Here is a 27,650-nt window from a genome sequence, read left to right on the forward strand (position 1 = left end):
AATAGGGAACATCGTTTTAGAAGACATTTTGGCTATTTCGATGACTACAGTAATAATAATAAATTATTAATACAATATTGTAGATATACCTGATACTTTTACATAGTACGGAAGACAGTTTTCTTAGCAGTGGTTAAAAAATGATATGGATTTAGGTATAAATTTTATAGAGGGACTTCAGACATTTTTTTCCGTTACTTTATTTCAGGCACGTTCATCAATATTATAATAGACTATATGAAAGCAACACTGGGATAAGTCAATAATTCTAGCTTCGTGATAATTTAATTTTAATGTTTGGTTCATACAAATAAAATCGTTTATGTTTATGTTTATTTAATTTTTTCTGCTGTTTATAATGATAAGATTTTTTTGTCTAACATTATTAACAGTGAGTTATTTTATGAAGTTACAGGACATTTTTTTTAATAAATGCAACATTTGTATTTTAATTATTTTAAATAAAAATAAATGTATTATTTGTTATACCTACCTCAGTTATTTATTATAATAGCTTCAAGCAATCGATTGGCATACTTGATATTTATCTAACTGTTACTTTATATGCCAATATAAAGTCAGTTTTTATTGTTCACTTTTCGACTGAATTTCTAATTAGTCTGTAATAATTTTAATTTATAATTCAAGCGACGAGTGAAATATTTTTATAATTATGATAGTTAGATGTGATTACCACTTTTATTTCTTCAAAATTTAAATGCAAACTTTCGATACCAATTTCATTTGGCAACATTTCAAAACACTAATAAATATTCAAATAATATATGATTACTATTTACGGAAACACGTCAAGCTTATAATTTTGTGGTTTTCGGGTTCGAATCCTGGGTCTGGAAAATCATAAAAAAGCATCTGTTAGTACTCTGTAGAGGCCCATATTATGATCTTCTTAGAAACGAACATGGTAAAAATAATGGAAATATTGATTCTATAATCTACGTTTCGTGAAAACGTATTTTGAAACATAGTGAAGCATTTTCTTAAATCCTTGCATTAATAATTTGGTATTTTATAGTGTTAAAATTCCACAGCTTCAACTAACTAACCTAAAAGTATGCGTTTTGCTATTATACTAAAATACAGCTAGTTTGTCAACGATTTGGAATATAATCTGGGTTTTCCACTTACGGCATTATAATTTTCTTATACAACAAAATATACGTTTTATCTAGTGTGTTTTGTATTGTTTTTAAAATTCCTCTGTTTAGGTAATACGTAATGATTATTTATAATTACTCCCGTAATAATGATCAAAAACAAACACCTTGCGTCGTGCAAAAAATAGATTAGACGCGGAAAACATTATTATGTTCGAAAATAACAAAATTGAACCTTGAATACATCGTGCATGAACGTGGTCATTTTGTGAACACTAAAACAAAAAATATCTGCATGATTTGATGAAACTACTATTATTATGATGATGGGCTATTTTTGGTATTACATCATTATCAAATTGCTTAGACGGCTTACCTTCTTATGGAATTTGATTTAGTGTTATAAAATATATCCGAGAAGGTATATTGGGAATTAAATTACTTAGCCTCTCCCTCAATACATACAACGTCGAAGTAACGTTAAATCGAAATGATGAGTAATGTCATGTATATAATATTAAAATGCATAGAATAAATTATGCGAAAATATTCATAGACTAGGAATTGCAAAACCGGTATTCAATTATTTATTAATACCGAATAACCGGTTATAAAATTCAAAATACCGGTGTTTTCGGTATTAAGTGAAACGGCAAATAATTTTCAACTATAGACGCGACGAAATCTCGGACTCGCTGGCAATCGGAGAGTGAACGTCGAGATGTGAATACGTCAATTTGTTTCGTGATGGCGAATGGGGTATTAATTCTTAAATCGTGTAAAGATGACTAAAAAACGTTACCCATTTACTTGAAAAAGAAAACATGTCAATGAATTTATTATTATTATTGTTACTAATAGAACAATAAACAGAACATTAAATGGACGCATGTTGGATTTATATGACAAATTATATTTCGTTCGGCAAGCGTCGTTTGCACAAACTTCGCGTCGCGTAGTCACGATCGTTTTAGACCATGCCCCAGCTGAGGTATAGTCTTAATATTTTCCGAGAATTTAATATTTTTTTCATTACTTACTACCTACTATATGTATAATATTAAATTTAGTGTATAAGTTTTATGATGCCAATACAAAAATATATTGACTGAAAATAAAAATAAAACAAAATCCCTCAAATATACATGAAATTTAAAAAAAAACTTAGAATTGTCTAATAATGGTTTTACAGATAGTTACAATTCGATAACAGCATATCGAGATATTAGTGTGTTATCCAAGAAATTTTAAGGTAATCACAATGGGTTACGGTGCTTTAGATCAATACAACAATATAAACATTATGTATGAAGAAAAACCATTATCTAAGAGTCGCCGCTTGACAAATTAACGAGTTCAGAGATGGCGTGCTCTGCATCTATAAAGAATCTGCCAGGCTGATGCAGTAGCTCACAGACAAACAATTGAGTCTGAAACACCAGAACAGAGACACTAAGGCCCGTTTCAGACGGGACACCGGTGTCGCGCTCGTATATAATAAGGAGGCCTTTGTATTCGAATAAAGGGGCATTTGTATTATGTTTATGAACACCCCAGATATAATGAATCAACACGTGTCCGTCGGCCGCTACATTCTGAAGCCGCCGATACACTTGTTTTTATTACCGCAGCCAGTTTTATGTTCTAATTTATAACGCGAAATAAAGGCCTCCTATATTATATCGAGAGCGACACCGGTGTCCCGTCTGAAACGGGCTTAATATAGAACATACACGTCAACGTATGATAGAGAGGGAGACTGGGAGAATGTTGACAGTTGGTACTGCCACCTGGTAATATTTTTAGTATTGATTTTATATTTTGATTGATTATATTTTTTTTTTTACTGAATTGCATTGGTTTTAAATCAATTGATCTATGATTTGCATACTTGACCCATGAATGTAGACAACTAACTATTTAAAATAACCCAACCGATCAACTTACGAGAAACACATTTAGAAAGTATTTGAGTCCATATGGGATGTGTCATTAATCATTACAAAAGCAGATCGATTTCCACGAACAATCCAATGTAGTCGGCCAGCCAATACATTCGGGGAATCCCAACCTTCGACTGATAAAGCCACAAAGAATCCCTTGAGTATTTTTGATTGGCCATTTTGAATATAACGACATACGGAAATTGAACTGGGGTGTTCTCCGAAAGCGTATCTATTATTATCTACTATGTCATGGTTCATGAATATTAATAACGTATGCTATTAATATGCCTACGTCATGATTACCCCTTAGAAAGCTTTCGTTTTTGCAACAACTTGTTTATTCTGCATGTAAAGGTAGTTGTTGAGTTGAGTTAGAAGTAGGGTGAACTTATATGGATAATTTTATTAGCAAATATATGAATATAATTATTATCAAGAATTGATAAGAACTAACACAGTTTGGTGTTCCAAATATAAACATACCTACTTGTCAGAAAAATATTTGTACTCTGGTAAATGCTCTTTCAATAAATTAAGTCACGGTGCAGTACAAACCATGGCGATATTGTGTTGCTAGGGGCGGCAGGTTATATGAAAGTATGGTGAAGCAGGCTAGTATGGTGAAAAAGTATGGTGAGGCGGGCTGGTAATCAATTTGTGGCAAAATTTCCACGTTAACATTATATTATATAGGTACGTCATAATGACCAAAGTAAATCCTCCGTGATCCCCTGATTTTTTTTTATCGCGTCGCTATTTCTCGTAAGTTGTCGGCTACTGTTGGCCTGCTTCATTCAGTTGTATGAGAAAGCCGATTCTTTGTCACTCTTTTTATTTAATATCTTTATGTTGTGTTGTCTTTTCCACCACAATGACATACTCAATTGCTATTCGTCGTGCTAATATTATAAGTTTTTGTCTTTTTTGAACACTCCTTGCGCGCATCGTCAAACTATTATTCTATTGTACAAATAGCCTACTACGCGACGGTAAAAAGGAACTTAACATCAGTTTAAAGCATAGGGATTCACATCTTCTCTTTCTGTCACTCCTGCAGAATGTTATGAGTGATATAATGAGAATCAAGTAATACAACGAGGCCGTGTGGGCTTTCTCGTGATTAATTTGAAACGACTCTCACGTAAGCTGGTTAAAAATATAAAACTAGGTATCGTTTATGCTTCCAATAATAAAGTATCAATAAATATTTTACTATATTACAACCGTGGATGCTAAAGTTTATGCTAAATCCCGTGATGTGAGCCGATGACTATGAGCCTTTCCGGATTGTCTGCGATCTTGTGAACACAGCCAAAGAAACCAAGTTTAGTATTCATCTTACACATAAGCCGTCAACCTATCCTGGATTTGAAGGATGTCTTTTCGGTTGTTTTCTATCTCTTGGCTACGGCTAGGTGACTAGTCTTGTCAAACTATTATGCCATCTGTCAGCTTAATAATATTTTAATATTAATCACGTAATTAATTGACTGATTAGGCGCTTGCCGGCGGTTTCACACCACTGTTATTAAAAATTCTTGGCAGCGTAGCCGAAGTGAATTCTTCGATAAATGTTTTTTCAGATGGCGGAATGTGTAGGGTGATATATTTTGTGTAACAAAGTGCACTCTGCTTTTGACTTTCGATCTCTTCTAACGGATTTTCAATAACAATAACAGAACTCACTGATTATCCGGTGATCGGCATTTACATTCGAAGAATTTTTGCGGGGTTCAGACTTTAATGAATTACTGTTAAAATAAGAAACAGGTGGGAACCAATCATTGATATACTACTAGATGAGCAGTTCCCATACAAGTGTCATTTTAAAAGTGTAACCCCAAAAGATATTATGAATATCGTCTTATAATATAATGCGGTATAATGCGTTAAGACCGATAACATGGATTCCCGAATTTCACCCGTATTGCCCTGGCTGTAAAACTAAATTTGCGTTCTTGAAAAAGTGAACCTAAGGGTGGCTGCAACGCAAAGCAGACAGAGCAAGTCGTCATGCGCTGACTATTAGTTAGAGTAAGATGCAAGCTAGATTGGGCTTACCCAGTAAGTTTTAACAAAGGCCGACTCGCTGAAAATCGGGCGTCATTTTAAGAAGCATATGATTCATCCAGTAGTATATCAATGGAACCAATATATTGTTATAAATTCAGTGACATCCCGTGGGGGTAGTCAGATTGAGCGTCGCTTGGGGGCGGCAGTTACCCAAAAGGCGGCAAATCGAGGAGAATCACTAGGTATATATAGAAATAGCTACCTAAACTTAATAATAACGGAAGTATCTTTCCATAAAAAAATCAGCTCACTGGTTGGAAACAAAATGTATTTATTAGGTAGGTAAGTACTATAAAAGTTTTAACAGGATTTTCTTGTCGGGATCGCAATGTCTAGTTTACTTCCGTTATCCTTGGACGTCACGTACCTAATTTAAAATATATCCAAATACGTTTCCCATTCACTCACGAGTTTTGGAAGTTGTCAAGTGTATTTTTAAATGTACCTACCTGAAACCGTAGACTCGCAATATTGTCTATTGAAGCACAGATGGCATTTAAATTAGATTTAGTGGTCTATAATATATTGTTAGTAATGTATCCATACAAAATATTTCTTAGATATTGGAGTTATGAAAGGATGATATAAAGTACTATATAACAAAAAAATGTGGCGGCATTTTGTCTAGGGACGTCACTGTGTAAATTTATAATGACTGAAAAATAATATAATGCACCCACGGCGATCTAGTTGTAGGGTGGTTGTATTCATAGTCGTGGGTCAGATCCCGCGACTTGCTAAAAAAGCATATTATTTTAAAAATAAAAATGTGTTTAATGGCTCAGTGCAATGGCCCAATGGGTGAGCGAATGGCTAAAAAAGGTGGATCATATTATAATCTTTACTCTACAGAGGCCCATATGATCCGCTTAGGAGCGAACATGGTAATACCGTTTTTAATGTAATAAAATAATACCTATATAATCATTAGTAGATAATTTGGAAACATAGGATATGTTACCCTCCTTTGGTGCCATTGGCATGAGTATAGGTAGCTTGAGAATTCACGTATCCAATCAGTATCCACGTATAATGTTGATTAATCTCGTGTGTTTAGCGAACAAGATACTTATTGATAATTTAGCTCTAAAGTGTGAAATATATTGAACTTAGATATAATTTAGAATTAAGCAAATATAATATTATCTAAAAATTAGAAAAATAAAGAATAACCTATTTCTCCTAGTGTATGGAGAAATAAAAACGTTACGCCAGACCCGAACCGGGCATGGGCATATGGCTAGCGATCAAGACATATCCCAGACAGGGAATTTTCCTTTTTTTATTTGATCTTTGCAGGGCCGGATGCTCTAGTCGCCGATTTCGAATGATAGTTGAGTAAAATAAAATTAATTAAGTATTTGGCAAATTGCCGCACTTCATAAAATCAATGTATTATGGTTGTCTTATGTAAAACGCTAACTAATTTTTACTCCATGAGTTTTTGTATTTACTGTTTCTAAGGATGGGATATTTTTATTATATAATTATTTATTGATTAGTTATCGAATTAATATTTTAACAGAATCTAAGTTATGAGGACGGTGTTTTTTTTTTACTACGTAATTAACGGCCCACATGCTCAGCGTACGTCAAAATGGAGCTTTTATGCTATTTTCAAAGCATGATCCTGGACATTCCTTAAACGTTGTAGGTAATTTATTTACATAATTTTGAAGCCTTATTATGCTTTATGTTTATTTTAAACATTTGATGACTGCATAAAGTATTTTTATTACATAAAATAGTATTCTTTTAAACCTCTCGCTCTAATGTTTTAGAATATAGTCATATTTCAATACGTCCATGTGAAGTGGTGTTAAAATTTTTAATGTTTATTAATTTTTAAAAGCATTTATAAAACCATTAGTAAAATTTATGTTGACATTATTATAGTGAAATATTTACAATAAAAAAATATATTGATAATCTCTGTGATCCCAAATTTGACAAGAATTAGGCATTTTATTATTCAAAAAATGGGCAAGATTTACACATTTAAAGATACTTTTAAAGATACTGATTATAAGCTATGTCCTTGACCATTCAAATGTGATAAACATTCTACGAATAATATTTGCTATATAATAATTATTGAACTAAGAATAAGGTAGTATTTTTTTGAAATACGCCATTTCTATTGGCATTAGGGAGTAAGATCATGTTAACGCGCGTGTTTGAACATGTACCGTTTTAAAAAAAATATCGGTTAGGTACATGTTCAAATACGCGCGTTAACATGATCTTAATCCCTACTTCATTTATCGTTTGTCAATTTAGAGTGGATTATGTGAATAGATTTTATATGAAATATTTCCCAGCTATTCGGTCAATGCATTGGCTCCTTGCTCTAGTTCAAACACACATTAACAACACGGCGTGTGATTGTCTCCATAAGTGCGATCGAATTTGCAGTCGCTATTTTAGAGAACATCACTCTAACATTACTAAAGAAATTATATTTATAATATATTTAGGGAGATTATTCATTGTAACGATGGTATAATATCTGTGGGTCTATTCTGTACTTATCGACCGCTAAGGTGATAAAGTGATAGATATTATCAAGCTTAGGGTAGGTTTTTATCAAAGTATTAGCACTTATTGTAATAATTACAACGTTGGTTGTAATTGTTGAAATAAGCGTTAAATTTTAATAGCGCCTCTATTATTGTTGTTAAAATATTGCACTTATTGCAACAATACAACCAACTTATTGTAATTGTTACAATAAGTGCTAATACTTTGATACAAACCTACCCTAAGTTTGATAATATCTATCACTTTAGCGGTCGATAAGTATAGAATAAACTCACTGAAACAACTATCGTCAAAATTTATTTTGAGATTAATTCAGTTCAATTATTCAACTATTTTAACATAACATTTGTAATATTCATTTAATATAGTACAATTTGATCGTACATGGCGTTGAATGTTTGTATTGATACGTAATTTTAGATACCTACTTTAGTATTGAGTGTTATTTTAAGATTGTTCTAAGTTCTAGAGTAGTATTGTCACATACACGTTCGTACCTAGTGTAATAAATACATATATGTGATAAACTTGTATGATACTCATTCAAGCCACTCTGTTGACAGTAACGATATTGTTAAAACACTAACTTATAAAATATTCGCGTACATACCAGAATAAACGTTGGTAATAACATTAAATTCCTTCGACGTTATAACTTATACTTACAAAACTCTCATTTGTAAACGAGGATTAAAGGTGTCTTTGTCAAGCAGTAAATAGACAACTTCTGCTGGTGAAAATGCATAATAATATTAGGCGTTGCCCCTTGCTAGGTCGGCCCTGTATCACTAATTTAAATCAATGTGCAGCGCGGCAGACGAGACGATGCCTGGTGCATCCATACACCGAGATAGTATTTATACAATTAAAAGAGACTCTAATTTTGTTTATACTTTTTAGTGCCGCTCCTTCATTTCGTAATGTTAATTAGTTCCTTACGCTTTGCGAGAGAGACGAGACGTTCATGCGTGACGTCATCGGATGTAAAATTGATCGCGATCAAATATAAATTGCAATCAGGACTGATTGCGTCAAAATGTTATCATTACGGTGTGATTCGTTATAATTCGATGCGTATCAAAGTGACGTCATCAATATACCGAAAGTAAAATTGATCGCGATAAAATATAAATTGAAATCTGGATTGATTGCATCAAAATATTATTAATAAATACATTTTATATTTTTTTGCAATAATAATATCATAAATACTTACCTAGTTATATCAATAATATTAGGTTGGTATGCTAAGCAAAAACAAGTTAATAATAATATCTAGCTGAAGTTAATATTTTTACGTGTAAATAAAATAATTTATATTTAAATGCATACTGTGATATTGGAAAATATTATTTTCCGCGATTAATAATAGGTAGAAAGACGTGGTCGTGAAATAATGTCATGTGAAGAATTCTCGACAAAAAATAACATTGAATAATTGACGATTTTTCTTCACTTGAAATAAACTTGGAAATATTTTGTTTTGATAATATGAAAAAAAATCATACAAATGCATCCGTACGGTTGTATCTATAGGTGTTTAAAAGTTTGAGGTGACAAATAGATAACATATCTTTGTTTATTAAATTTATTAATCAAATTACTATACTGATAAAATATTGAAAGGTGGATGTCATAACGATAAGAAATTTATTAAAATCAATAATTTTCAATTTATAAATAAACATACAGCTTCAAGGAAACGTAAATATATATTATGTATATGACATAATACTTAGGTAATAATGAAATGCGTCATCCCAGTATTGATTTTAGAGATATCGTTACATTGTTAACCTCACTTATTGTAAGAGAAAAATATATTTTTGAAGTTATACTTCTTTTATCGAGTTTGGAAAATCAGATGAGAGTGTATTTTTGGCGTGTGTCATGTAACACATAATTTATTTTTTCACACGAAAAAAACGCACTCGATTGGATTCAAACCACCGATTGTTCGGTTATCAGCCGAACGCACTACCTTTACGCCACATTATGATACTGTAATCGTGACGATTATACAGTATAATATTATAAATTAGAATTGTTCCGTTGCCTAGGCTGCGAATTTATTATTGTCGACCATTTGCAATTCCATACGTAAACAAACTGTTAAACGTCAAAGTGACTGTTCGTACTTTAAAATAAAAACAACGAGAAAACATTATACAATTTAGTAATGTAAGTTAAAGTGTATAGAAAAAAAACAACGGCGTTCCAATAAGCGTCCCTTTTTCTTAAGTGTGTAATTTAATAAGATAATTAAGAGCTAGTCAAAGAATCTAGTTTATTACAAGTTTTGTTTTTGTTTTGTTACGCCAAAGAAATATAACTTCTAACGCGCGTACATAAGTACACACACTGATTTTTTTAAAAATTGTTTTCAGTTAAGAGGTACACGGAATTTGTACGTTTTAGAGACACTTGTTTTCACAAAAAAAAACATTGTCTGAATAAACCGATATAAATTATTATTATGAACATTTATAACTTTAAAACACCTCACATATTATTATAGGTAGACACCTACTAGAAAATATCATATTTGAAAAATACAGCATCCAACAGAATTTGAACTAGAATATCCACAGGTATCGCGCCAATATGGTTTAACCAATTACGTTACGGGCCTCCTACTAAATTACGATATTTTTTAACTAGTAGGTCCTACATGAAAATAAATTCGTATCAAATTGCGTTATACATATTTGATTGATTTTTGACATATATTTCACGAATACCGGGATAATACCGGTATTCGTATTTTCAATCCCTATAGATAACATAACGCATTTTATAAATCGATTTCTACCTAGATTTTCGAGTATACACCAGCATCGTATATATTTTGATTCAATACTCAATAATTATGTGATGGTATAATAGGTAATGTTAATAGATATTAATAAGGCGTAGAAGCACTACTTACTGAAGTCTATAATCAGGCCGGGGCACGAACTTACGAGCACCGCACGTAGTGCTAGTTATTGCTTATATTTCAAATGCAATGTGGTAACCTGTTCACAATAAATGAAAATTTTCGATTGCAAATCCCTACTAATTAACGTCATTTTTATTATCACGGGACCCTACATTTAAAGTGAAGCATCATTTTTAATGACCGTGAATGTTTCAGCAGAAGTTATCCAACACTGAGGTCGCCATGCACTCAAATGCATTTTTACTGAATTTATATGACTTTAAGTTAAGATTATACATGGGAGATATGAGCACATAGAGGCATTTTTTTTTTAAATGTGGCGAATTACAACAGCTGACACAAAACAATCTAAGTAAAGAGATATTTATGTTGACAGTATGATGCAATTTTCTAAATGCAACAAAATTAGCGTTTGTTATACTGTAGTCAGTTTATAATCGATTTTTTAAAAAGAATTTGTTTTATTCAACGGATAATTTACACGATTTCAGAATATTGCATTACTTTATTGAATGTACAGAACTGCCAAAAAGATAACGCAATTTAGTAAACGCTTCAGTGAGAATTGTAAAAACCACTAGTTTATATTAACGCAGTTTTAGATATGACACACATAGCTTAGTGGTTAGAGTACATGGGCGCGGTTTAGAATCTTGCTGGGTGTCGTATTTATTTATATATTATATTCTCTGAGTTGTTATCAAATTAAGTATGTAAGAATTTGTTTTATAGTGGAATAATATTTTACCTTGAAATTGCGCAGATTGCGATTTTTTTTACTGAGACTTCTCTTCCATGAAGATTATTCCATCGTTTTCTCTCGCTCAAACTACGTCAAATTTTCTGTTAAAACTATCTAACTTTACGCTTATGTAGTAGTAACCTATCACGCGATGAAAAATGCGTCACGCCCTTGCCGGTAATATAATAAACTTGCACTTTTCAAGGCGTAGACAATAGACTGCATCGAGCGAAATATTTTCTGTAGAGTCACTGACCTTCGCGTACAAAATATATCAATGTAATAACATTATTGGATAGTTTTTGTTTGAAATTGATGATTGTTTGATTAATTAATAAAGTGAAGTGGAGTGATATAGCGAGATAACAACACATGCGGGTCATCAATCATCATGGCCTGTGTAGACGGCGCGGCGTAGAAGGCAGAATTGAGCGTAATGAAATAGTGCAGGGGTTTGCCAATGTCATATGCAAATGGCCATTTGTTTCAACAAGACGAAGATCCGACGCGAAGGCAATAACACGGCGCACTGAAAATCGCTCATTCAGTAATAATAATATTCACAAATAGATATGAATGCGAGGAGTCGAGTACTCTGGCGATATGTAGAACACAGCAGCAGGCTTCAGACGGCTGTAAAAATAAACGTAGTCGAGTGTCGGTCGCCGCGGACCGAGGACGGCTTTAATATTTTTACACTCGCTTACTCATCGTTTCCCGCGAAAAACACCGCCACATCTACCTGCAACTGAACCAACTAAGTTAATCAAACGTGTTCCGTGTTGAGATTTGAATAATTCTCGCGCGGTTTTTTGACAGTTTTGTGTTTGAATGTGATAAGCGTTATCGGCGTCACGAGTAAGCAGCTGCTGTTGTGTTGTGGTTTCGCGGGCCACGTGTCTCCGCGGCGGACGTCAGTCGACGGCGGACGTCGGAAGCGGCGTCGCGTGTTCGAGCGTGACCTACGCGAATGTTTTCACCCGCGATACAAAGTAACGTTATTATAACCGCCGGATTGTTGTTGTAAATATTGATTGTAAAACCGGACGCGCCGCGAACCGTTCAACGCAGCAGACACATTGGGAATAGATTAACATGTCGGATAACGCGAAGTCACGGCGTAATAAAAGAAACAGAAACAACAAAAAGAAGAATAAAAACAAGGATAATTGCCAAGGTGGTGGTGTGCAAGATGAAGCCAAGGAGTCTGCCTCGCCGGTCGATATTGAAATACCACGAATCGAAATCGAAACGCCCGTGCCGCAAACGGATACGAAAGACGAAGTTGTTATTGATGAGAAAGCCAGAAATGGAATAGGACACGATCAATCTTGTCCTGAAACGAAAGATCAACCTGTTGCTCCTGAATTGAAACAGGTTTCCAGTTTCGAAAATATTGCCGATATTCAAATTTCTCGGCTACAAAATTATACGGTTCAATCTCCGGAAAGAACCTTGGAACGTGTTGATAAAAAGAAAATGGTTCATAACCCAAAGAGTCGAAGTCTTGATAATGATGAATCCGTAGTTCTAGATATTGTTGAAGTGACGGAACTCAAGTCTGATGATGAGAAAAGTATTGAAAATGTCGCTATTATATCAGAAGCTGAATCATCGGATGCGGAAATAATTGAAAAGGCTTATTGTGAAGAAATTGCAACCGTTTCTCCTAGTCCTACCACTCACACTTTACATGAAACTATAATTCCAATAACACAAGAGGAAGATTTAGACTTAAGACAATTTGTAAGGAACTTAAACCTGATATCAAATTCAAATGATGTTCTGTCAAAAGGTCTCCCAACAGTACCAGAAGTTGGTCAAGAATCTGATAGAGATACTGATGAAAACGACTCGGATGGTGATGATTTGAAGAAAAGAAGGGCTCGAAAAAAGGCTGCGCTCGAAGAACATTTTCTACCGCAACTCTTATATCCTAGATTCTTGGACGTAATTGATGAAGAGGGAAGTAATGAGTCTGTCGATACAATTGGAAAACGTAAAAGAGACTCCCTTAAGCGTTATGATGATGGAGATGATGATGTTTTCACATCAGATAAGAAAGCAAAAGAACCCAAGGATTTCTTCCCAAAGCTTAAAAATTATTCGGATTGTAAAAGTGAGATCAAAAGGCAGCAGGAATGTTTATTGGTTGGAGCCAAGATTCTTGAGGCCGACGTCGAAGAAGGGTGTGGTAATTGGAAGATCGAAAAGACAGAAGAACAGCGTGGAGCCGATATTGTTTACTTGGATGATTCTTCGGGTAGTACCAGTGAAGTTGAACTTACTGATGATGGTAAAGACATTCCTTACGCTGACGAAGACGAAAGAGTCACAATCAAGACGCCTATTATTGAATTCGATAATAATTATCATACAGGCGGCAACAGTGTATTGCTTCCATTATTATTGAATATGAAATCGCATGAAAAAAATAATGCGCCGGATGTTTGCAAATTAAATGGCAACAGTCGACTCGATTCGGGTAGGGTCACTTTAACACCCCCGCCTTCGCCCGAAACTACTACTCTGTCGTCCGGCGAGGAAACAGTCGAAGGCTTGGAGAGCTTGCCACTACACACCCCGGTCCCTGTCGCGTGCAATGAAGTCATCATGCTGGCCAACGAGTTCGTGGATGAACTGCCGGTCGTCACGGACCTTATAAAAAGTGGCGCAAACCCTACAAATCATACTAAACCGATATTATATGACACACTCGTAAAAGAATCGACTAAATTGGATTCTACAGATACTGATTACGCATCCTCAGTTGAAGATCACAAAGACTTTTCACGACAAACTTCATCCGGTAGTGTGTGTTCATCTCATAGCACGTCTCTCAGCACCGCTAAATACAACCCCTCGAGTTCATCCCTCACAGACATAACTGCCCTGTTGCATGATGATTTAGTGAGTGTACCCGAACCCCTTGACAGAAAAATTGCCGCAGGTATCGGCGAAGTGGGTTCTAATCTTTATCGGAATGTTACAGGTCCCGAAGTGGCGCACGTAATCGCGGAAGCACCTGACAAATTGAAAGATTTGTGCCTGACAAAAGTTGCATCTCTGCCCTACGGTTCAGCTATTCTACAAGAACTGGCGACTGTGTCGGAAAGTTTGGAGACTCTCACGAGTCAGCTGAGGCCGAATTATGTAAATGGTGATTTGAAAAATAAACAAGACGATAATATGCCTTGTTATTCATCTGACGTGGGCGTTAAGCGATCGCGAGCGATGGAAATTCATTCAAAACCGCCAACGCCGACACCTGAAAAGGTCCCTCCTCCGATTGCTCCACGACAGTCGTCGTTTAGGCTGTCACGTGAAGAGCCGCCGCGAGTAGGGCTGAGATCGCGAGTCAATCCTTCCGTTGTCGCGTTGCTGACTCCTTCTCAGAAGCAACAGATCGAAAGAAAGTGGGATACTGCTCTCGATGAAGCAGGAGAGTTGATAGATATGCATAAAAAGTACGTGGAAAGAAGAGGCTATCGCGAATATCACTCTGATTCGGAATCGAAACCGTCGTCGGCTAATAATATCCGTGATAAAGTGTCGGTGCAGTCGCCGATGATGAGGAGGAGGGCGAGCGGGACGGGGGGTGACGGCGCCGCCGACGCTAATAGACCGCTGGCGTCTCTCCGAGATCGCAAAGCTGCGCCTAATGCCACGAGAAGTACCGACGATGTGCGAAATCCGATTCCCGACCGCCTTCGGTTTGCTGAAACGTTGCGAACCTTCGAGGACCTTAATGACAACGTACTGGACGGCGAAAAACGCACCTTTTGGACAAAGAAAATGGACGATGGAAATATCAGTGTTGATATTTCAGAAAGCCTTCGTTCTGATAGTAGAATCTCGGCTAAGATAAAGAATGGAAATATTGATGATACAGATTTTGGCTTAAAGTCTCTCGAAGCACTCATTGAAGGTCTTGACTCCAAGATATCACCTAAGCCACTAATAAATGGCAGAGGAGAATCTAGCAAGAGTAAAGAAAGAATTGTTAAAATTTATCAAAATAATAGTGATTATAGTGATACTGAAGATTCTAAAAGCCACGTGCAGAGATTGCACAATAGAAGAGCATTCATATTGGATGATCCAATTTTTGTGACCCCTAAATCAGAAAATAAATACACTAATATATTACCTTTAAATGACAGTGGAGAACCCAGAAGGAGACGCTCTTTGCCTAGAGATATACAGGATCGGCAAATGGAGTATATCATTCAAAAGGAAAGAGAAATTGAAGAACAAATTAAAAGTTTGGAGCGGGAAAAGTGGCTATCTAACTATGACACTGTCAAAACATCCCAAGTCAAAATTGACATGAGTAGTAATGTAATACCCGAAAAGAGTTTTGTTGGTGAAAAGTACCATATATCTCGTCAAGGTGACGTTGCAATACAGTCAGAGCAAACTGGTGAAAAGATAAATAAACCTTTAAAAATTGAAAGACCAATCTCTCAAGCGCCGATTCTCAGTGAGCCCAGTCAAGGGGAAAAGTTCAGAGATCAGATGTATAGCGAGTATATGGACAGAGTAGCTGAACGAGAAGAAAGAAAACAGCACAAGGTTATAAAGATGACGTCTGTCAATATGGCAAATGGATCAGAGACAGTGCTACCTTCAAAAGAAGGAACTTTGGAAGAAATCAGAAAAGCTTGCGGTATGATTGAAGAAGAATTTATAACTAAAGCAAAACAACGTTGGGATAAATTAGGCTTCGGTAGTTTCGACGAAGATATTAAAAATCCTTCTCCTAAACCCGGTGACCCAGCTTGTGAATCTCGTCCTGTTATAATCGATCATAAAATCAAAGTGCTGGACGGTGACAAAGAGAGGGACGTGAAGAAGTTGCCAAGTCACCTTCGAGAGTTTGTGCAGTTTACGGCCGGGGGTGGAGGACAGGACGCTGGTGAGTTGAAAGCGAAGAAGAAGGATCGTGACCCTTCAGTGTTTATTACAGTGTGTGCCTTGCTAGTTCTGTTGTTTACTATTGGGAGAAGCTTTTGGACTGACAGAGAATGAAACATAAACATTAACAATACTAACTGAATAATAACTAACAATATATAAACGAAAATAATACAAAGTGTTTTATATAACATTCCTTGAATGTACATATTATTATTAACAATAATTAATAACCATGTAACATAATTAGTAATCATTATAATTTTCTCGAAATTTTGCTTATTGTATCATAGATATTGTGCTTGATGTTTATAATATTAATAAAAATAATCATTTTTATTAAGGGAACTGTACCGATTATTGGATAAAGATTTATTAAAAATAGTACCTTATAATATATGTTATTTAACATTGAAATTTTCTATACATACTATTAAGGATTTAATCTTATATTAGATTTTATAGAAATCGAAGAATAAACAAGACGTTTAGATTTTTAGTATTTTAAGTTTATGCTCCCGCGATGGCCGAGCGGCTTACGCGTCGGCTTATGATGTTGTGGGGTCTAAAGTACGACTCCTGGGTCTGGCAAATACACATTTTTTTTTTAAATTTGTGTTTAGAAAAACAAAAATCTGTTCATACATAACCTTCACTCTGTGGAGGCCCATTATATGATCTTATTAGGATCGGATTAATATTTAATTATGGCTTTATTATTGTTTCATATAAATAATCGATTATTATATTGTGATAGAAGTATCTCGAAGATGCTGGATGAGACGCATATTAAATATATGCCATGTTCCTAGAGAGTCGAGTAATTCATTATTAGGAATCTACCCCATATATTCGGTACAGTCCCCTATTATTTATAATTACTTTTAAAGTGCTTTATGCGATCATTATATTTAATACGTAAAATATAACATTCCATTATGGGGATTACACCATCGCATTTCTTTGACAAAATGTCTTTAACAATATAGTCATATATTTATTATACGTCATGTTATTATCATTAATAATCATTCATCAAGTCCGTACATATTATTATCAATTTTATTGTTCATATCAATATAATAAAAAAAAATTACACAGTTAAATAAAATTATATTTACTTTCTTAGGACATTGCGAACTTTTAATTGCTTCTTTTCTGTAACTGCAGTCCACAACGGCACCGGTTAGAATTCTAGTGATTTTTGTAACAATATAGGTATTTGGTACCTAACTAAAAAATATTCCTAAACAGTATGTGACTACTTGGTTATATTCGAAGTAAATGCGAAAATTATTTATTTAGGGGTCATCCATATAATATGACGTCACATCACAAGGGGAGGTGTCTGATAATATAATGTGATGACATGTAATGCAGGAGATAGATAAAAAAATGCGACACAAACCAAGAAAATATATCGTTATTTTCAGTTAATTTGTTTGGAGTTTGATGTAATTTTATGATTGGACAGGTGGTATTGGATAGGCGCGGAAACGTAATCGAAAATTGTGTGACGACATTTATGGACGACCCCTTAGCAATCATCATAGAAGATAAATCTAAAGTATTTCGGTCAAAAAAGTGCGTTAGTGTAATACCAATTAAAAATAATTTAATTACTTATAATATTATTCATATATTTATTTATTATACTTATTTAATTTTATATCTTAGTTATTCATGAGGTAGAATTTATACTCATAATAATAATATAATACTCGAAGTTTATTCCTGTTATTATACCTAAGTTTTTATTATACCTAAGTTTTTATTATACCTAAGTTTTTATTATACCTAAGTTTTCAATTATTACTGTGATGATAAAATTTGATTAAATAAACGTATTTCCACGTAACTAAATTATTATCTTTTTTAATTTGATATATCAATAAAAAATATGCATTCGTTTTCGATTGAATCATTCATTAATCAATCATTAATTAGATTCCAATATAGACCCGCATACAAATTATAATTCATTCAGATTAAATATTCATTGCATGAGACATAATCATATTATTCAAATCAGTAGAAATAAACGTTACATGAATTGAATTTATTCGTGTTCAATTAAATGATAATAATAATCGTAGAAATTGAGGTACATTACCTAACTATTGTACATAATAAATGTAAGTTGTATTGCTTGCTACAAGTCAGAATAAATAAATACACGCATCATCTTGCGATAGAAAAGAAAAACGTTGAGGTTTAGATCTCAGATAATTTTACTAATGGATGGATCATGTCACAGATGGCGCGCGTGGCAGTAGAAAAAATCTTTATCACAATATAATGAATTATAATCTATCAGAATACCAAGCATTTATAATTTTCTAATATGTACCATATAAATATACGTATTCTGTAATCGGTAAATAAACGAAAATTAATACAATCACATTTGATTGATTTAATGTGTATTTTATTCGATAAGGAATGAATACAAATTAAAGATTCTAAATATTATTTTAGATATTCAGATAATTTTAAATATTTACTGTAGTCTCTGTGGTAGGTATATAAAATAGAAATTACTAAAATAAATACTTATCTAAAAAAAAATCGATCAATTATTATATGGATGTAATAAATAAATTGTGTTTATAAGGGCGATTGGGCCACAAAATATTCACACTATTATTATGTTACAGACTTATGTAGGGTTGTTTTCGTGTCAAAGGTTTATAATATGTCACATATTCAGTGGTATCACATCCAATCTGTGCAATATTGTTGTATGGCGTACACAGGCGGCGAAACTAAGGGGCGGCCGTATAAAAGTGAATGTGAAGTATTAAAATATATTTTTTTAAAACGATACTTTTAATTTATCTAATGCACTTATATTACAATATATTGTATTATATTATAATGCAACTATTATTGTTTTGGCGTACTTGTTTGTGTGAAACGACATTTACTGTGATATTAAATGCTTAAATATTCTAATGGCATGACGATTATTCTTCAGGATAGGTATGTATTAAGTAATTGGTTCAATTCGATGATTAATTGCAATTTTCTGTATAACATAAGCCTAAATCTCTGGGTGTGTAAATCATAATATTATATTAAATATTAATACAGATTGAGTTATGCAATGGGCATAAATATGCATTCTGATCTACTATTATATTGCCTACATTATTATTTAAAAAAATGTATGCACTCAGTTCATAATAATATATTAGACAATCACTGCTTAGCTTAGATACATGATAAATTTTAGATCATTTAAAGTTAAAATATATGTAAATATTATTTGTGTCGTACTTCCACGTGGTAATTAATCCCAACAGCTTATTTATCTTCATAGTAATCATCAGAGTAAACTGACATATTATAGTTACCATTTGTAACAAAGCGCTTAAAATGTTGGGCTTCGTCATGCGTACTTCCCGGGTCTTTTCAAATGTTACGGTATTAAAACTTTTATTTAATTCTTTAGTTCGAAGCAGACTTGAGAGTGGGTCTATTGTTTGGGCACCGCATCAGTTGAAGTATGGCCTTATGGTAGAGAGTGTACAGAAGAAATTCTTGAGACTCCTTTACTTGAGGTTGTATGGATACTATCCGTGGCTTTATCCAACTGACTTTCTCTTAGGCATGCTTACATACTGCAGTCTGCAATTTAGAAGAAATCTTTATTTAGCTACGTATTTTTTTCGACTTATACGAGGTATAAATGAGAACTCTGCCATTCTGGGTAGTGTTGACCTGTGTGTCCCTGATAACTATCTTAGAAATAGAGACCATCAGTTGTTTATTCTCCCAAGGTGCAGAACTAACCTGCCACTGGTAATGCCAATTGGGAGGGCGATAACTATGTTCAATGAAATTGCTTCGAGTGTTGATATATTCCACCTACGTGAGAATGAGTTTAGGTGGACGCTGTTTTATAAATTCTTAAAATAGGGTCTGCTTAACTCATCCGGTGTACTTCCTTGTACATATCTAATTTATCTACTGATCTATCTCTTTTTTTATGTAATACTGTTATATTTATATATATATTTGTTTCTAAATGTCATGTTGTGAACGTCTTAAACTTATAATTTGTAATGTCCACAATATGTAAAAAAAAAAAAAAAATTTTTTTTTAATTAAATTGAAATCTTCATAAAATTGTTTATACATAAGACGTTATGTCACGTTACCGACTGATCGATTTTGGAAACTGACAGCCAGTCCTACAAGAAACGCACAAACTGACATACTAAAGAATTTCTTGATAAAAATCAGCTGTATTCCGTAGTCGATGAAAAGCTAGTTTCAAACTCGTATGTGTCGACCAATTGTAACTTACGTATAGCTGCATTTATTCAGCAAACAAGCTTGTGCCCCTCGCGACAACTAATTGTCAAATTTCAAAACAACCCATACACAATTATACAGGCTATACATATTTAATGTACTGCACGCTTTATAGTAAAATTAACATATAAACTGGGCAGTGGAAAAATAAATAATCATTAAATTTTCGTTTTCATGTTGTGTTCTGGTACTTGAAACTAATTTTAACTCTTCCACATACAAATTATAAGACTACTGCAACGATGCCAAATTTACCAACAACAAAAAAACATTGCATTTCTCTCCTACTTGCATATTTCGAAAATAGCACTGGAGCAGCATTTTCAAAAATAGATGTTTTTTTTTACCTGCTGCTCGAAAAATAAAAGTCAAAAGTTTAGAGCAGAGTTGGCACTCTTGGCAGTGAAACGTTTTTGTATCATTTTTTTTCATCCTTTGTAATAATACATACAAAAAATGTCTGCGAATTATAAATCAAATTTTAACCGGGCTAGCATTATTTTATTAATATATCAACCATCCTAGAGTATAAAGCTAGAGTTAGCTTTCGTATTCTACGAGTCGTTGGTTCAAATCATCGGGTGCCGGACGGAATCCCGAATGCTGAAATCCCGAATGGCCGAAATCCCGAAAGCCTAAATCCCGAAAGTCGAAATCCCGAAGGCCAAAATCCCGAATGCCGAAATCCCGAATGGCCGAAATCCCGAAAAATAAAAAGATACAAACAGTAAGAATTGCGCAATCTTAACACGTATCTTAAATTGCGCAAATTTTACAAGAGAGACAAAAAACCATTTTTTTGTAGAACAAATGGGTTTTTGTCTGTCCTGGGAAAATTGCGCAATCTTAACTCTTATCTTGAATTGCGCAAATTTTACAAGTTTTAAATTATACAAAATTTACAATTTTACCCATTTTCCACAAAAAAATGGTTTTTTGTCTCTCTTGTAAAATTTGCCCAATTCAAGATAAGTGTTAAGATTATTTTTATTTTTCGGGATTTTGGCCTTCGGGATTCCGGCCATTCGGGATTTTGGCCATTCGGGATTTCAGCGTTCGGGATTTCGGTATTCGGGATTTCGGCTTTCGGGATTTCGGCCATTCGGGATTTCAGCATTCGGGATTTCGGCTTTCGGGATTCCGGCCTTCGGGATTTCGACCCTAGCCCTAAATCATCCAATGGGCTTGTAGATATCGCTAATAACGGTTAATCAATTGTGCTATTACTGTGCATTTGGTTCTACTGAATTTTCCGAATAATTTACATTTACATTTTCATCGATTGTGTTACAACCAAATATTTATTTGACTAACATTTTCTTGGAATAGTTGGTAAATCGTGTATAATGAATATTTTTAATGTTAAAATGTAATTACAGTTTTGAAATTCACTCGCAGAGGACGTTTTACGGTGATTTATCTTAATATAATATGTAAACAATGTTTTATGATCCTTCTGAAATAATAAATTAACGATATTAGACGTATATGATGTTTTTTGTTGTTTTAATAGTGTGTTTATTAATTTATTTTAAGTGATTAAAGCTGAGTTATTATAATTGTTATAAATAAACCCATTATTTAACTCAGTCGGTATTTAGGTATTGGTTATCTTCCTATACTACCATAGTAAATTTAATTTAACTTAAGAATTGGCATCTCACTACGAACTCAAAAGCCAGTATGTACTAAAACATTTTAGTTGTTATTAGAAAACTAGAAAATGGAAGTATTTAGGAATTAATTTATTTATAAAGTGTATTTATAAGCAAATAATGAGCTGTTTTGAGCATCATTTTTAGCCAGTTAATAATATTATATTATGATTTATTTATCAATATTAATAACGGTGGGTGTTATACATCACTTGAAGAATGCGGACGAAGTATACGCCCTTGCTAAGAGTGTATTAAATTTATCCAGTTCATTAATGAATAAATAAAGATCTATTTGTGTCAGTTTAACCGGAGGACTATTTCAGTTAAGGAAAAGCTCGCGAAAGCTTTCAAAGCTACGACTGTGAGAGTATTTTAATCTTATTTATTATTACTTTAAATTTTACATTGGCTCGTGGAGTTTGTAAAAAACAACATTTTGAAACAAATAGATTTGGTTGTTCATTAGCTTTTTCTCAGTGTATAAATTTATATAACAAATAATTCGGTAGGTAAGTATTTCGATTATATTCTGATAGCTTTAATTATATACTTATAAAATGTAGTATTATTATATACAATCATTTTAAGTTGGCATTTATTTATGGTTTATTTTAAGACGGAATTCTATAACTGCTGTAGATACTTGACAAATATTTTCCCGCTGATTGGCGGTAAATATTGGCATTGTCGGTAAAATTGAATGATTTGAGCATGAATATTTCCCAACACACCAGTCGTCGAAAGAAAGCACTCATTGAATTAAGTTAAGTAATGAATGCACAATTAGTATTGGTAGATTTGTAATGTACATCAGCCGTAAGATTCTGCTTTTAGATACTCCAACTCAGTGATTCCCAACCGGGGCTACCCCGTGTATACTAGGGGTTCCGCAAGAATTCTCAAAAACTTCCAAAAAAGATACAACTTGGGTGTCGGGTAAAACAATGTTTAACCTCACTTTTTTTTAAATTATTGAACGGGTGAAATCAAACGCCTTACTTAGGAACGCCACATAATACAATTTTTGAGAAAAAAATACTATGTAGATGCTACAATATTCGCCTGCTGTGCTAACAGACATGGTTCTTGTGAATATTTATATTTTTTTGCATTCAGACAAAAATAATAAAATGTAGTAAGTGGGTATATTATGTAAGACATTTATTATGTAAGACAATTTGAAGGTAATAACAATACCTTTCTCCGAGATTTCGCAAAATGCCTCAAGGGTTCCGCCAATAAACAAAGGTTGGAAATCACTTTAGCAATCACCAGCTTAGAGATTTATAATTTGATTCTTATTTGTACATAAAAAAAAATTATGGGGTGCAATTTGGGAAACAATATGTGTGCCATTTTGTTTAGGGGATAGATTTCATGTGACTCTTCTTATTATATAATTTGAATGTAGAATTATGATAATTCTACATTAATATTAATTTTATTTTGAATATATAACACTTATTTTACGAGGAATAGTGAGTTGTAAGTCATTCGCCAAATCCATTGGGCTCTTGCACTTGATCAAATACAGTTATGTCATATTAAAAAGCTTTATGCATTTTTGGCCAGTTATAGAATCGAAGTTGTGACTAATAGCTTTGTATTTATTTAAATACAGCCGCGCTACTAACTAGGCCAACGTGGCATATTATAACACACTTTTTCAATGCGGCCGAATTTTGGTTTATTATGATAACGCATTATTATGCACCGATTTCAGTTCGGTAACTCATTGTCAGGCCGTGGTGAGGGGCGGAGATAGGCTGCCAAGATTCGACATACAAAGTGCACACTAAACTTTATCAGTGCTGATTTGTTTTCATTGAATAATAGTTATGGTATGCTATGAGCGATCCGACAAAATAATGCACAATTTTACAGTCATAGTTATTTGTTTTCGTTGAATTAAGAATAGGTACATATTATTACATGTGGTGTTGGTTAGTTTTTTTTTAAATTCATTAAGCCTAAACCAAACCATAATCGATAAACAATATACTTCTACTTATAAAACATCTAAAATTATTTATAATTTAATGGCATAATTTTAAATATTTTATAGATAAACGAATATTTTTTTACTATTATCTACTACAACTTGGATTAGGCAGGGCTTAATTGATTTTTAAAAAAACTAACAAACACTATCTAGACATTGTAATTTTAGTACAATGAATACAGATACGTTTAGTGTGCACTATTTATGTCGTATCTTATCAGCCTACCTCCGCCCTTTGCCACTGCTGCCAGGTAACTTTATAGTAAGTACTAGATAGAGTTTACACTACACGTCAAATGACCAAATAACAGCCTGTATCAGTGAAATCGAATCGGCCGAGACGCTGGCACCTGTAAACATTCCCTCCTGTCTCTCAGATTGACTTAGAGGTTCGTCCGAGTTATATTTACCCTCCGCCGTAAGTAAAGTAGGGCAGGAGAACCGACCTGTCATTTTCTTTACGTTTGATTCGGACAAACTCGGCCGTCTTCGAACTGTTTCGGCGTCTCTATCAACGACGTCCACAAATATCATTTTACGGCCGGAATTGAAATCACGATTATGAAAGATCGGCGGCGTCTTGGCCGTCGCGACGCCCATTTTCAATGTTTAAAATCAGAGATACAGAAATAAAAGCGAATGGGTTTCATTTGACGTTTATTAGATATTATGTATTAAGTGCTTTCTATACTGATTCTATTATAAAGAATTGGTTTGGTTTTCTAAATCAATAGGCAAACGTAGTGGTTAAATGAAGCAGTAAAGGAATACTACACAGTTAAATTAATTATCATCATCATTTTAAATTTTAAATTTATTTATTTGCATATTGAAGTTTACAAATTATAAATTTAAGACGTTCACAACATGATATTTTAAAATATAGAAATATATACAAAGAGTAAGTAAATACAAAAATTATTCATTTTTAATGTATACTTATACATGAAAGTACACCGAATGAGCTAAGTAGGTCGTATTTTAATAATTATTTATAAAGCATTGTCCAACTATACCTAATCCTCATTTAGGTGGAATAATATATCAACATCCGTAATGATTTGCTTGAACAAAGTTGTTGCCCTCCAAATTGGCATCACCAATGGTACCTCAGTTTTGCTTATTGGGACAATAAAAAACTGATGTCCCCGATTTCAGGAATATACTGAACAATACTACCCGTATACTTCTGAGAAAATACGTGGCTAACTGTCTTTTAACTCATGAATGAAAAATTCTTTGGTGTGCTCATTCGGTTCTAAGCTTATTTTGCCACGAAATGTTGCTAAGCGTGATTAGTTAATTTATCCAGCGGGCTCTTGGTAGCGGTCTTTTAACTTGAAACACCTGCAATAGTGTAGTTATTGGAATTAGTTATCATGATTCATTCGCGAATCGATAGCTCAATAGATACACATATGTAAGTCTTGGGTATGGCATATTATAATAAATATTTGATTTTCGGGATACTAACCGCTATTGGGTTATATCCCGTAAAGTACATAATATTGTATAGTGAATAAAATATTATAATATATTATGTAAACCATTGACATTATATTATAACAAGCTTTGTATTTTTTTTTTTAACTTTTCTTAATTATTTAATATTATTGAGTTTGTACAACAAGTCTATATGTACAAACTAAAAACCAATTGGATATGTAGGTAGGTATGGGGCTATATTTACTTGGAATGAAAGTTATAATCATGTATTATTTTACTTCTAAGATATTAGTATACCTAATATATTTTAATTACGTGAAAATGATTTGTTGAGATAATATAATTAATATGAACGCAATGTCTCATACAAGACGTAGCAGCAGTTTTTGACATCGCTTCATGTTTGCCTGCAGGAATGTACTATCTGAAGCCCAACTATAGGATGGTCTTATATTAATAATTAAATAATATAAAAATAATCGCTAGACGAAAAGACAATTATTACTTGACAAATATATTATATCATCTAGTTTTAGCAGTATCCAAGGGTAGACTACGTCCCAAAGGTAGAGGGTAGACGCCGCTGACTCAACGGACTAATTAATATTTCATGAAAGTACGTGGCAATATATCGCACAGTACAGAGAATAATGTAATCAGCCTAAAGAGGCCTTAATCGAACAATGGATTCATCCAGGGTGACTATTATTATCATTTTCTTTGATAGTTAAAAAGTTAAAGCTCTTTATTAATTATATTAGTAAAATTGTCTTAAATATATCAATATAACTAGATTATTTTGTTATATTTTCTAAACTCTTTCTTTAAGAGCATACATAAGTGAAACGGCAAATAATTTTCAACAAAGGTGGGGCGAAATTTAACACTCATCGTCAATCGGAGACCGACAGGGAGGTGTGAGCACGTCAATTTGTTTTGTGATCGGAGGAATATATTCTTAAATCATGTAAAAATGACTAAAAAACGTTACGCACAATCCGCGCATCGCCGAGTCACGATCTTTTTAGACCATGCCTCAGCTGAAGTATAGCCTTAAGCACGGATGTGCATGGCTGCCACATCAGTCCCGTGCAACTTCATTTCAGGACAAATAAATGTGGCTCTAAAACGGTTTCATTCTGACACGTTTATAGCGTCATGGAAGGTGGCCACGCCGACTTGATATCAACCAAGGCTAACTTTGAGGCATTTGAAAAATATACTGCAGTACCAAGGTGTAGTAACACATCGAACCCGTGCATCTTCATTTCGACACAATGACGTGTGGCTCTAAAATCATTTCATTCAGACACCTTTATAGGGTCCTGGCAGGTGACCGTGCATAAATCGCTGCTGCATATACATGACGGGTGGAGATGGGGTAACTCAAATTATGGTTAATGATTACAAATCTGCTTAAAAGAACAACATATGTTTTTATACTATGTAAAAATTAATACTTGTGTGTAGAATCCTTACATGCAGAGAAGGTGTTGTATTAACATGAATATTTAATGACATACCTACATCTTTCACTTGAGAGTAGAGAGATGTTGCAGAAGCAATTGTACAAGAGAAAGATGGCCAAAATAATCCGACTGATTCATGTAATGGTGAAAAAGGCCGTGCAATTTAAAATTCAAAATGTAAATAAACAACCTAAATTATTTTTGATTCAAATTAATCACCAATTCTAAAATTTCATCATAATCGAAATAATTTTTTTTCAAGTAAGAAGTAATATGGTGAAATTATTCTACAGTGACACCATGATGGAGTCGTCGGTGTAGTGGTACACTTACACAATTCTTGCGAATAGCTTTTGCTGTATCCATGGCGTCAATTAGAATTATTTACCTAAGTATATCTCAAATAAATGCAGCGTATTTTTAGAATTAGTAATTCTTTTTTGTCATTATTATGAATCGGCTTGATATTTTCTTTCG

At 33.5% G+C, this 27,650-nt stretch overlaps 1 protein-coding gene across 9 annotated transcripts in view; it reads left to right on the forward strand.

The window, feature by feature from the left end:
* The first annotated feature begins 11,157 nt into the window (after positions 1–11,157).
* The window catches only part of CAP (Cbl-associated protein), a 240,131-nt gene continuing 223,638 nt past the window's right edge, over positions 11,158–27,650 (forward strand). For all 9 annotated transcript variants that reach the window (XM_085951838.1, XM_085951866.1, XM_085951846.1 and 6 more), the window contains exon 1: positions 11,158–16,279. In XM_085951838.1, coding sequence (XP_085807964.1) covers positions 12,457–16,279 — 3,823 coding nt within the window. In that variant the 5' untranslated portion in view covers positions 11,158–12,456. The remainder of the gene's footprint in view (positions 16,280–27,650) is intronic.

Source organism: Rhyacophila brunnea, unplaced genomic scaffold (genome assembly GCF_057557595.1).
Source record: "Rhyacophila brunnea isolate RB1 unplaced genomic scaffold, BYU_Rbru_1.0 scaffold_10, whole genome shotgun sequence".
NCBI classification, from domain to species: Eukaryota; Metazoa; Arthropoda; class Insecta; order Trichoptera; family Rhyacophilidae; genus Rhyacophila; species Rhyacophila brunnea.